General features: G+C 36.6%; 1 protein-coding gene across 4 annotated transcripts in view; it reads left to right on the top strand.

Annotated features, from left to right (window-relative positions):
- The window catches only part of TBC1D22A (TBC1 domain family member 22A), a 135,764-nt gene that overhangs the window by 14,200 nt on the left and 108,216 nt on the right, over positions 1 to 13,348 (top strand). For all 4 annotated transcript variants that reach the window (XM_062491594.1, XM_062491591.1, XM_062491593.1 and 1 more), the window contains 3 exons: positions 5,972 to 6,042; positions 9,543 to 9,671; positions 10,767 to 10,829. In XM_062491594.1, the coding sequence (XP_062347578.1) occupies positions 5,972 to 6,042; positions 9,543 to 9,671; positions 10,767 to 10,829 (263 nt within the window). The remainder of the gene's footprint in view (positions 1 to 5,971; positions 6,043 to 9,542; positions 9,672 to 10,766; positions 10,830 to 13,348) is intronic.

Raw genomic sequence — 13,348 nt, 5'->3', positions numbered from 1 at the left:
AAAGTAACTGCTGTCTCCTAAGCAGAAGTGATAGTTGGCTGGTGTGAACTAATGGAGGATCTTTCAGTCTAAAATCTATGGGGACTTATAAATTCTTTAACACTCATTGGTCACAGGATTATGTCAAATAATGAGGCTGCTGAAAAGCAGAGTAACAATTGGGGTTTAAACTGTTTCTTCAGAAAGTATCCTTTCAGTTTGGGTCAGAGTTCACAGGCAGGGTTTTACAGATACTCTTTTTGGATCTGATGAATTTCAGCTGGTTCTTTGCTCGCACTTTTAACAAGTGATCATGTCTGTAATTAGAATGTTTACAAATGCTCACTTTCAAAATAATTGTTCTGGGAAGATTAGGAAAATATTAATTGTATTTAAGCAAGAATATTTTTGCAGTATGAGCTTGATTGAAAATGTATGTCTGATTGGTAGGTGCTATTAAAACTTTTGTAGAAAGTCTGTACTTGGAAACTTGCTCAGCAACACAAAACTGGGATGTCCAATTCTTTGGGAAATCTGCAAGGGGAAGGAGTTGCTCTAATGACAAATTCCTTGAAGTTATGCTTTGGCTAGGGAGAATGTAACATTGCAGCCAATGACAAATAATTTAATAATTCATTAAAATACTAAGTTCATAGAATAGTTTGGGTTTAAAAGGACCTTTAAGCCATCTAGTTTAACACCCCTGCAATTAGCAGGAACATATTCAACCAGGTTGACCCTCACCCAGAATGTTTCCAGACATGGGACATTTGCAACTTCCCTGGGCAACCTGTTCCAGTGTTTCACCATGTTCACTGTAAAAAAAACTTCTTCCTTATCCTTATATCTAGTCTAAAGCCACTGTCTCTCAGATTTAAACCATTACCCCATATCCTATCAAAACAGACTCTGACAGAAAATCTGTCCCCATCTTTCTTATAAGCTCCCTTTAAATCTTGGAAAGCCACAACAATGTCTGCCCAGAGTCTTTCCTTTTCCGGGCTGAACAACCCTAACTCTCTCAGCCTGTCTTCATAGGAAGGGTGGTCCAGCTGATGCCTGGTGCCACAAGCCAAACAATATTAAGATGATAAAAAGTGGTTTCCTTTAATGAGGGTCCTTCATAGTGCACATATGGCAAGATGTACACATAATGCAGGACCCTGACAATTTTATCAGTTTAACACATTAGCATACTTAAAAGAAATCATCCAGTTAGAGAAACAGTTAATTAAGCAATCCCCTCTTTTGGTTCTGCTATCCACTGAGGCTGCCCCTAGCTTCTAACCCCACATTTATTATGTTTACAATATATAGAGAAAATAAAGATGTTCTTGGTTCACACTATAGAGGCAAGACTAAATAAGATTCCAGGAAGGTTAGCTTATTGTTCTGTAACTTAGGTAATAGGGTAGGAAAATATTATAGTTAGTTATAAGGAGCTATATGACAGTAGTCTACTGAGCTACAGATATATGGAAAAGGTATAAAACCCAAAAATACTTTTGGCATTATAGCCCCCTGACCAACTTCAAGGCCCTCTGGACTTGCTCCAAAAGGTCCATGTCTTTCTTTTACTGAAGACTTTAGAGCTGATCCCTCCATGCCCACCTGGAGGTCTCACCAGTGTAGTAGAGGGGGAGAATTACCTTCCTTGACCTGCTGGCCATGCTACTTTTGACGCAGCCCAGGACACATTTGGCTCTTCCATCTGTCCAGCCTCTTGTCCCCCAGTCTACCTCCCATGTTTATTGCCATAATCCCTGATCCCCTGGCCTGCAATGATACTGGTGGGTTACCCCAACCTAGGTGCAAGACCTTTCACTTGTTCTTCTTAAACTTGATGAGATTCCCATGATCCCACTTCTCCAACTTGTCCAAGTCCCTCTGGATGGCATCCCAGCTCTCAGGTGTGTCAACTGCACCACTCAGCTCAGGGTCATCTGCAAATTTGCTGACGGTGCACTTGGTCCCACAGTATGTCCCCAACGTGGAATAACACTGGGCTCTGTATGCATTCCTGAGGGACAGTGTTCCTCAGTGATCTCTGTCTCAACATTGAGCCACTGGCCAGTACTCCCCAGATATGATCATTCAACCAATTCTTCATTCACCAAAGAGTCCACCCATCAAATTCACTTCTCTCTCCAGTACAGAAAAGGGTTTTGTGGGGAACCATGGCAAAGGCTTTACGGAAGTCTAGATGGGTGACACCTGTAAAGCCTTTCGTTGTCCACCGATTCTACTCCATTATAGAAGGCCAAAACGCTGCTCAGGCAGGACTTGCTCTGGCCAGCTGTGCTGGCTGTCTCAAATCACATCACTGTCCTTTATGTGGCTTCATGGAGCTTCTAGGAGGATCTTCAGTTCCATGATCTTCCCAGGCACAAGAGTGAGGATGACCAGTCAGTAGTCACTGACCAGTCAGTGTCTCAAGGTAACCTGAGAACTAGAATGCAAGTATTTCAATTATCTGTTCTTATTTGATTTTTCACAACTCACCTGTTGAATAATTTTTAAGAATAAAGCCTATCTTAAAGACTAATAGAGACACTTGCTGTAAAATTTAGCAATATATGTCTAATCAAATGCACATGTGCTTAATGTATTTTAGCAACAGTATTAGAATTTAGCTTCACTGGCAGTCTTTTATAAATGTGTAAAATGGTACTTTTGTGTATATGCTTCAATCTTTTTTTTTCTTGTCACCAGAAGCATTTTTATTTTATGTTATAGTGATGTTAGACTGAGTCTTCCAGGAGCAACTTTTGTCGTGCTGTTTTAATTGGTGTTGGAAAGGGCAGGATCCTTTGTTTTCTTTCCTCTTGTTTTGGTGATGAACCATCAGAGGAAAGCATAATGTGAATTGATGCTTTAGCAATAGTGTCATGCAAGGGTCAGACTGTGTGCTTTTGGGGGCTGCTACTACCCCTGATAAGAATTCTTGCATAGTCCCTTTGAGTTTTACTGTGTGCTCTTTGTCACTGGCAAAATAGTAGTTGAGCTCACTGTAGTGAAAAGTTAGGGCCAGAATTTTATCTGATTTTTTTGGATTAATCTGAGATCCTGTGATATAGGACAGCAGTCAGTGTGAAGAAATAGAATTATTACATACCCAGGGCTAATGGTTTGCAATGGAATTGACTTAACTCTCAGATGTGCAGTCATCTGTCTAACAGTTCTCTGTCCTGAAAGCAATTACTGTGCCACTTAGGAAAGCCAAACTAGAAACTAAAGCCTTGAGAAAGTTCAGAGGGATGGCATGACAACAGAGCAGAAGAGGTTATTAAATACAATAGAAGGTTATTAAATACAATCCAAAAGGTAAAGTTCCATGTCAAATAAGGAGAGCAGAGCAGAATATGAATGCTCTCAGGCCAAATGAATGGAAGCATTTCTAAAAGAGAGTTCGAGAAATAACTTAGAAATGTATAAAAACTAGCTTAAATGGTTTTTCTCAGATATACTGGGAGAAGGAACATTGCCAAAGATTTTGTAGGCCCATCAGACAATCTAGGTGTAAAAAGAGATCCCAGATAGAATAAGGCAGTGGCAAAGCAATGCAAGCAATTATTTGTGTTCAGAATGGAAGAATGCAGAGATGTATTCACTCCCAAATCCTTCATGCTGGATAAGTAGAGAATCTGTTTCAAATAAGAGTTACATTGTTAAAAAAAGGTAATTTGTCTCTGTTTTTTACTTCCATGTCCAGTGCTGAGATTTCCTCACAGAAAGAGCAGTCCTTTTGAACTCACTCCCATAGCATCTGTTATTGTTTAGAATATATGATAGGCAATATATGTTCACTGCAGAATAGCATCAGGAGGGGAGGGAGGGATAATAAGCTGTGTTCCAGTTTGCTTGAGTATTTCCTGTATTTGGCCTTAAATGAGATACTTAAAAGTAAGTGGATTTTTTGTACTGGATGATTTGGGATGATCATTTAATCACATGCTTCACATTTCTGATTGTGACAGTAGAGCTGCATATTTTCCTTTTTTATACTTTTTTTTTTTTCTTTACAGAGGATGTTGTTAGAGGTTGGTACCTATGTTTAGGCATGGATTCCTATTGAGTTGAGTTAGGGGTGGAACAAAAAATTGGAGAGGTGAAAGATTAGAGTGGGTTCGGTGGATATAGAGTTGAGAATGGACAATTGTGTTACTAGAAGGTAATAAAAGTAGTTGCTGAGTTACAATTTTTCTATTCATATACTAATTACATAGTTTTTAAATTGTATGGTTGTGTGTAAAGACAGCCAAAACTTGAAACTTGAGCAAAATGATTGTGTAAGGAAGTAATAAACTAATGCACAAGATCAGTTTCCGTTCAGGCTGAACACAAATAGTGTAGACCCAGTAAAGCATATTTGTTCATAAATACTGCACAAGGAGGAGTAAAGCAGGAAGATGCACAGTTGGAGACTTTGTTTTTGAAGATGTGAGGCTTTCATAGATATTAAACCAATTGGAGCTGTCATGCTTTGGGGTAGAAGGGAAATACATATACAATTTGTAGATTTTTTTAGTTAATGCAGATATCTCTTTTTTTTTTAATTGTTTTTGTTCACAAATTATACAAAATACTGTTTTTCTACTCTTGTTCATATTATATGTTTCCTTTGTCTTTACATTTCTGACCAATTCCTGCCTTTCTGGCTTTTAGAATACAACCAGTGATACTGTTACCTATGCTGTAGTGCTTAGTGTTGTGGGGCATCAAATCATGGGTGGAACTGAAGCTTGTTGCCGAAGTGGTCGGGGCTGCAAGCCAACACTCAAGATGCTTGGATGCTGAACAAACTCCCTGGGGTGTGAACTACAATAGGTGATGTGAAAAATTGCTGCATGTAGCAAACCACAGTGTGAGAAGCTGCACAAGTTGTGGGTAGTACCCTCTGGTATGCCTGGATTTCACAAGTAGTAAAGGGAGAATCGTGTGAGAGGTGCCCAAACAGTGCTATTGCATGGAGGGAAGCCCTGGGATCACTTAGGGAAGTGCAGTGTTTTAAGACCAACAGTGCCTGATAATCATTTTAGAAATAGCAAATTTGGGTATAGTAGTAGTGAAGCCAGGACCATGAGGGGAAGAAGTAGTTGGGGTGGTTTGTTAAATGGGGGCAGAGAAAAGGAAGTAGAAGTATGCTGGAAAAAGATCCAAAAATGGAAAACATGGTTAAGTGATGTAATCAGTGCAGTCTGGGGTTCCTGTTGGGCAGGATGATCACAGCTGCAGTATGGCAATAAATTAAACTCATTTCAGTTGCTTTTTGTATCTTTTTACCATTGAATCCTTGTGTTTGCAGTGACAGCATACTCATAATGAAGTGTTTTTGTACCAACCTGTGACTTTTTGAATTTCTCTCTTGATCTGTGTTGATAGTCTGTACAAGTTCTGCTTTCGTTGTTTCTTTGACACTTTGGTTCACACTGAACTCTAGTAGTACTGTATTTTTATAATGTTACTGAGCCTTTGGTCATTTTTTATTCTTCCAATGCCTCTCAACTCCTGGAGATGAAGGATAAGGGAGAAATTTATTGTGAACTGTGAAATTGCTTGATGTTATGTGTATAAGCATGCTTTCGTGCTTCCTCCATTCATGCATATTTACTGTGCAGAAGTACTGTGAACTTCTTAATGTTTTTGGAAAGCATATACTGCTGCTCTTTATTTTGTGTGGACTTTAATAATATTGCAACTGCTTTATCTGCTTTGATATACTGTATTCCTTTCATATGTATCTATTTGGAAGAATAATGCATTTATGGAGTAAGTTGCCAACTGAGACAAAAAGTCATGCTGAGAAGTATTCCAGAGAGTTATCTTACCACACTCAGTGCCTATTACCATAGGTGTCCTTATGGATAACAATTATCCAGTATTTTATTAATTCATTAGGATTGCCATATGTTTCTGTATTCACTGGATTTTCTAAGAAGACCATTGCTGTAAACACTTCTTTGCTTCTCATGAAACCATTGTGTTTTAATAGATGAATTGCGAAAATTGAGTTGGTCTGGCATTCCCAAACGGGTTCGTCCCATTGCATGGAAGCTTCTTTCAGTAAGTTATATTTTTTTATTATTATTCTTCCTCTGCATTTAGTACTAATAGCTTTTGCAAGCATTGCAAATGATTTTGCATCAATTGTAATCCATCAGTGATGGTTGGAAATGTGTCTTGTGCTGAATTGTAATGGAAGTTATGTTCTTTTACTCAGTTTCAAGATTAAGTTATCAAATTGAAAGGAGGGGGATGAGAAGTAGTAGTAAATCATCCCAGCTGTGTGTCTTTACTTTTCAGCCTGAAAAGTATGAAAGAAGGGCTCTATGAAAGAAGGGCTTGGGATAACAGTGGCTTCTTTCAACCAGTTTTGATGGAATGGTGCAGTGTCCAGAGACAAGTACATTCTTAAGTTTTCTTGAAAATAGACACACAGTAGGGGAAGCAAAGACTATCAGCATCCTATAAAAGGCTTCATTCTGACTTCACTTTAAAGTAACTGCAAGGAAGGATTAACACTGTAGTGAGGAAATGCAGTGATAGGATCTATAGGTTTTTTTGGCTGATTCTTCTGTAGTGCTTTAAGATGAACAACTCTGAACCACTGTGTCAATTAAGTTGTGGCATTGGCTCTCCTGATGTCAGACCTGTGAGGCAGTTCAAAGAGACCACCTCATGAAAAAGCTAATCACTTTTTTGTGGTGGGAGTTTTTGGCTGACTGAGCACCCTGACTTTTCCCCTATGGTCACAGGGTTTTGCAATGGCTGTAGCTTGGGAGTGGGTGGTCTGAGGTACCGTGGAGGTGTTTCAGTTGGGCATCAGAGAGAAGCTTGTGGGAATATGTGATTCACTGGGTTTGGTGTTACAGAACAGAACTTCTTTCATCTTGGTGTTTGCACTATATTAAAAAAGGTTCTTCTGCAAAAGTACAGTTTATTCTTCATAGAGATATTTTTCATGTCAATCTTTTCAGCTGTAATGCTTGTGATGACAAACAGTTAAGAATTTTTAGCTGTTTGTCTGCCTGTGGTTGGGAGAAGGTTTATGAGGATGTTTGTATTAAAAAGAAGCAGAACTCTCGTGATGTCTACTCTCCAGGGGCTGTGAAAGACACTTTCTCAGCAAATCTTCATGCATTTAAGAACTGCTTAAAATTCTGAATTATACACACACACTAGTTTAGCACTATCGAATTTTTCAGAGAGTAGACTTAAATAGCTTTGCTTTTTATAGAATAATTCTGTAGGGAATGCAAAGTATTTACTTCAGATTGACACTGATTTCCAGTGACTGAAAGAGTCTTTCTTGCTGATGAGTTCTACTAAATTTACAGCTTAGTTCCTTCTAATGCTGAATGCAGATGCAGCTTAATGGTGGATATTCAAATATCCTGCTGTAATTGAAATTAAACATGGAGCTTACAATTTATTTTAGTTCTGTTTCCAAAGTTATATGTGATTTTGGTAGTAACAAAAGACATTTTTTTTCTACTGAAGTTTAGGATCTCTGTTTTAAAATACTAAAAGTAAGAAAAATTATGGCTAACTCAAAGCTGACTTTGAAACATAGTAAGCTAAAGCATAAGCAAGTTTTAAGTTCTGAATCAGAAGTCTGATACTGAGGTTTAAAGAGTTGGAAACCTAATAATGACCTACTGTTAATGTCCCAGGTAAGGGGCAGTAATAATGGTAGTCCCTGGAAGTGTTTAAAGCCAGGTTGGATGGAGCTCTGAGCAACCTGGGCTAATGGAAGGGGGGTTGGAACTAAATAATCTTTCAGGTCCTTACCAACACAAACCATTTTATGATTCTATACAATGCACCAGGAGCTCCTGGGGAAATAAGTGTTCCTAAAAATCAAATGATTTTTTTGGTTGAAGATGAGTTGCAATACTAAAAAACATCCAGAAAACTGAAGAAGCCAAAGTATAGTTATGGTTTTAATATATGTTTGTTTCAAAATTACTCAAAAGTCTTTTTTAAAAAGCCCAAACTTGATTTTTTTTCTGGGAACGGAGTATACCTGGTGGTATCTGAGGCAGGTGATGGTTGTCTTGCTTGTAAAACTGGCATAGAAATTGGGATTTTAAAAATATGATTTAAGAAATTGATCACTCAAGATATTTGTTATAGTCAGCAGGTTGATAATGTTAACAAGTGTTTGAAGACAGTTTTTCAATATAATACTCTGTTGATATTATGCATGTCTACTGGCAACAATATATTAAGAAAAAAGACATTATTTATTTTTAAAATATAGCAAAATTGTACTTAAGTGTACTTAAGTACACTGTACCTAAACAGCAGGAAGAACTATATAGGCTCTCTTCTGAGTAACAAAAGTTAAGATATGTTTGCAAAATCTTTTGGAGGAAATTATTGAATAAGTGGATTAAACTCTCCACCAATTTATTCACTGCTGATACTTTTCAAGCCTTCCCAACTTTTAAAAATAAAACCTAATTTGTAAAATGAACAGAAAACACAACATGTCAAATTGAAAGATTAGTTCAGTCTTTGAATAATGGCAAAAGGACTTGTGTCCTTTGAACAACCACATGTGATATAAAAATATGAATTATTTTCCAATGCAACCAACTAAGATATCCTACAGGGAAGAAACCACAGCTGTTGAGAATAAATGGATAGCAGAATTCAATATTTAACAGAAAACAGTGGAACAAAGTATTAAATGTCAGACAAAGTCTTTAGGCAAAAGTGAAGCTGATGGGATTTAAAGTACTTGAAATCAGATAGAAGTCTGTATATCTTAAAGGAATTGATTTTGCCAAAGGAAGTACCTCTTAAGGTATGTGAAATGTAATATGGCCTTTACTTATTCTGTTGTCATCATAATCTAAGTAATTAAAGTGTACAGGAATAACATTTTTTATGAACCATACAACTGTGATTGGAATCAAAAGGTTGGAAAGGACCTTTAAGGTTGTTTAGTCCAACCATAAACCCAGCACTGCCAAGTCCACCACTAAACCTTGTCCCTAAGGGCCACATCTGCACATCATTTAAATACCTCCAGGGATGGTGACTCAGCCACTTCATCAGGCATCCTGTTCCAATGCTTGATAATGCTTTCTGTTAAGAAGTTTTTCCTAACACTGAACCTAAGCCTTCCTTGCTAATTTATAAAATTCCTACTTGAAGGCAACTGAGTTAATACACATTGTTTAAAAATGTAATAAAATCACTCCAATACTAGCCACATAGAAATTAAGGAGCTCACATAATATTAAATTTACCTGAATTTATTTATTGAAGCTTTTCTCCTAAAAAGTCAACACCATCTTAGTATTTTTGATGAGAAATTGCATTTTGTAAGAAAAGACAAAAGAAAGGAAGGCATCCATTTTTATAATGTGCTTATATCTGAACTTTTGTACCAGTTGGAGTGATTAGAAAAATAGTTTAGTAAAGGATTATTTAGATCTGTGTGGGAGCACATGGCACCACAGCAGTTTGTTAGATCTCCTGTCACATGTAACCGAATACCAGCAGTGCTTCTTGTAAAGAGTAACATCCTTTCCATTTCACTGTTTTTTCAGGGCTATCTTCCTGCAAATGTGGACCGAAGAGAAAGCACTTTACAAAGAAAACGCAAAGAATATTTTGCATTTGTTGAGCAATACTATGATTCCAGAAATGATGAAAACCACCAAGATACCTACAGACAGGTAGAACATCTATTGAATTGACTTATCTACAGAACACTTGCTAAAGGTCTTAGAGATGATTTTTGAACTTTGCTGCTGTTTTTCTCTGTTTCTTTAATCTTACCAGATAGACAACCCTCTAATAATTTTCCTAGATTTTAGAAGCAAAAATATCAAGTAGTTTGGATCTGAAATTCGAAGTAGTGGATTTCCTTTTATGTCAGTGTTAGTGTTGCCATGTTTTTCTGTTTATAAATAGTTGTGTTTTCAAGTCTTTCATGTCCTGCTCAGACCCTCTTTCAAATGAGTGAAGATGGACAGGGAATGTGCAGCAGTGACTGTGTCTTACTGGCTCTGAACTTCTGCTTAAGAAGTTGAAGCTCTATATGATGTGCTATAAACATAGGCATGTCAAACTTTGATGCTCACCCAGATAAGCAGATAACTTTTCTTCAAGTTTTGTATTGAAAGGAGTAGTTTGTGACACGAAGCAATGATACTTTAGCCCTCCTTAGGACAGAAGATCTTTCTATCAGCTTCAAGAGTAATCCTTAGTAGTAAGAAGTATATAATATCACTAACATAAGGCTTGTGAATGGAAACGAAATCATCACTTGAGCACTCTGTTGCCTAAAACTCCTTTGTGAAGTTTGGAATAAAAACTTTAGAAATACTGGTATTTTTGTGCCCTCTTCTTGATTGTCAAATGCATTAAAATAGCTGCTAAACTCTGCTTTTATCTCTGGACATTTGGACTTGATGATTTTACAGGTATTTTCCAACCTAAGTGATTCTGTGATAGTGGCAGTTGAATATAGCTTTAGAGAAGTAATAGTATGTATTTATTCATAATTACCCTGAGGTAATGTAATTATGATTTGCAGATAATTAAAATGTGATGTAAGGATCCTGGATTGTGAATGCAAATGTATGTGTTTTTAAATTTTGCTTTATTGAAAGATTTGGCTGTATTTTCTGAAATATAGTAAAAATCCATGTTATCCCAAAAGTAATGATACAACTAATAGTGTAAACCAATGGAATTATTTTAAGTATTATGTTGTTTAGAAAGTATGCTGTTGGTTCCTTTTACAGTATTCTTCTTTGTCTAATTAGATACACATAGATATACCACGCATGAGTCCTGAAGTTTTAAGACTTCAGCCCAAAGTAACAGAGGTAAGAATGATATATTTTCTTTTTGTTAGAGAAAACATTTTATTAATGAATCTGATATCACTGTTTGATTAATAATTAATTTGATTACACTTGCTATTTTGACTTCAGAACTAGCTTAAAGAAATTAAAAAAAAAATTAGGATATATAAGTAGAGGCTATGAATAGCAGTGGAAGTATGGGTAATGCAAAGGCACCTCATTAATTTCCTGTATTGAATCTGTCAGTTTTTATTGTGGTCTTGTGCCCTTGAGGTTTTTTTCCCCCCTTTCTTTCCTTTTTATTTATTTTGTTAATACTGTGTTTTTTTTTAAGTAATCCAGAACATAGTCCTGTGGTTCCATGTATTTGTCAAAATCATTTAAGGTCTGGAAGTTCTTAAAGTGTTCCACTTGGGAAATTCTCCTTTTTGAACTTGTAGCATAACTGATTTGAATGCCATATCTGGTTTTGCTTCCTTGTAAGTTTTGTATGTTGAGTGTACTATTTAAATTGTTTTACTGCTGTTTAACTATATAATTCATGTTAATACATAATAATGTGATTAATAGTAAGTGTATTAATCAAATTGGTCTGTATTGTTGGTGAATTGAAATTCATGGGTACTCTTCATTTTGAAGTATATTGGTCATAAATAACATAGTTGTTGTGGACTATCCTCTTTCAGTTATTTAGTTGAATTCTTCAACTTATTCTCCTTTCTACTGGTTCTAGTTAGACCTTCAAAGTGTTACCATGTAGCTTCTGTTCATACAATTATAGATCCAAATGGAACATAATCTTGTACTCATTATGAGAGCTTAAATGCAGAACTAGCTTTCATATGATTTTCCATTGTTCCACTTATTTGTTTAATGGCACTGCTCTTCCACACACTGGAGAATTGGTTTGAAGCAATAGTGCAGTGTTTCCAAAGAAGAACCTATAAATATAGGGCTTTCCCTAGGAAAGGGACCTATAGGACCTGCTTTCTACATAGTGGTGTTTTACCTGGGCTGTTCTAGGGATGTATCAAGGACTAGTATAAGTAAAATCGAGGGACAAGAACAAAACAATACCAGTAAGACTAAATAGTTAAACTATTAAAGAAATTAATTAGATCAGCGGGCTACTGGGAGAATGGGCTTGCAACTGTCTTTTACTCTGTCTGTGATCTTAAACAAACCCTATTTGCTTAATGCCATTGTACAAAACATCTGGAAAGGGTCATACCACCCCATTTCTCCGGTGTTTTTCTCTTGCTTTCTGAGTTTCTGGAGACCTACCGTAGCACCACTGAATCCCTCAGGTCCACAGAGATCTTTCCCTGCTCCCAAGGGCTCTTGCAGATAGGGTGTGTTGTTCTCAGAGCTGACTATTCCAGAGAGAGAAGATGGTGCTGGTCTCTGGTGAGCAACTATCCCCCCTTTTTAAGGTGAGATTGCAAGGGCTATAAGGAGGTGAAGGAAATCAGAATAAGTGTCAAAGACAGGTTTTAAGGGATGACACTGTGCAAAACTGTTGTTGTGGATATTATGGTGAGTTTTGTACCTACTTCTGATGCTGCAAAGATTTAAAGTAATAACGTCACTACACAGAATGAGGTGAAGATACTGTTATTGACAGAACTGGCCAAAAGCACTGGTTAAAGCTTCAGAAAGACAGCACATGTATAAACCTCACAGTCTCCTAACTTAAATTTCCAAATGCTGCTATTCCACCAAGATTTTTATGGTCTTGGTGGTATCAGTGTCTGTTGCCAAAGAACTTTTAATTAGAGTTAATAAGGCTGTTTTCATTTCTTGTCTGAACTCAGAGTTTGGTTTCTGTAATAAAATGCTGCAGTTTAGAAAAAGATGTTTTGATTCTGATATGTGGAAATAACTAGTTATTGTGTGTTCCTTTTAAAATCAGTTTTAAGTGTTTATTTTTTATGGGAGTTATATGGATCCTGAGTAAAGGGAAGGTAATGTTGGAGCAAGGATTTAAAGGACTAAAAATGAGTTAATGGTGTCCCTGAAAGAGGAGAACAGAGGAATTGGAGGTGGTCTTTCATATAGTGCAGTCAAGTTGTTTTAAAGACTACTTATTATTTAGTTGTAATAAATATTTTATACTTGTATTTTAGTTGTAATAATTTATTATCTTTTCTTGCTTTATCTTAAACTGAATTTTGTTGAAATGGAAAGCACATAGTATTTCCCAGCTATGCTTGCATATTATACATAATAATTTCAACAAAATTGCACAACTTAAAATAAGTTCATAATTTTGTCCTCCCCTGTCTTTATTTTTCTTTCCCCTCCCCTCTCTTTATTTTTCTTTCCCTCTCCTACTTAGTGAGGGGGGGAAGGCAAAATTTCAAAAGCCTTTGAATTAATGCTTTGGAGGTTTTGAAGGTTCCTCTGAGGTGGCAAAACCCACAAGTAATTCAAACCTTCATTTAAGCTGATGGATTCTTTTCTTTATGTATATGAATTCAATTCTTGCTGTAATTATGAATGAGAGTCAAACTCAAAAGAGAATAATAGATTGGTAATGA

This window comes from Cinclus cinclus, chromosome 4 (genome assembly GCF_963662255.1).
Source record: "Cinclus cinclus chromosome 4, bCinCin1.1, whole genome shotgun sequence".
NCBI lineage: Eukaryota > Metazoa > Chordata > Aves > Passeriformes > Cinclidae > Cinclus > Cinclus cinclus.
This window is presented reverse-complemented; position numbering and strand designations above follow the sequence as displayed.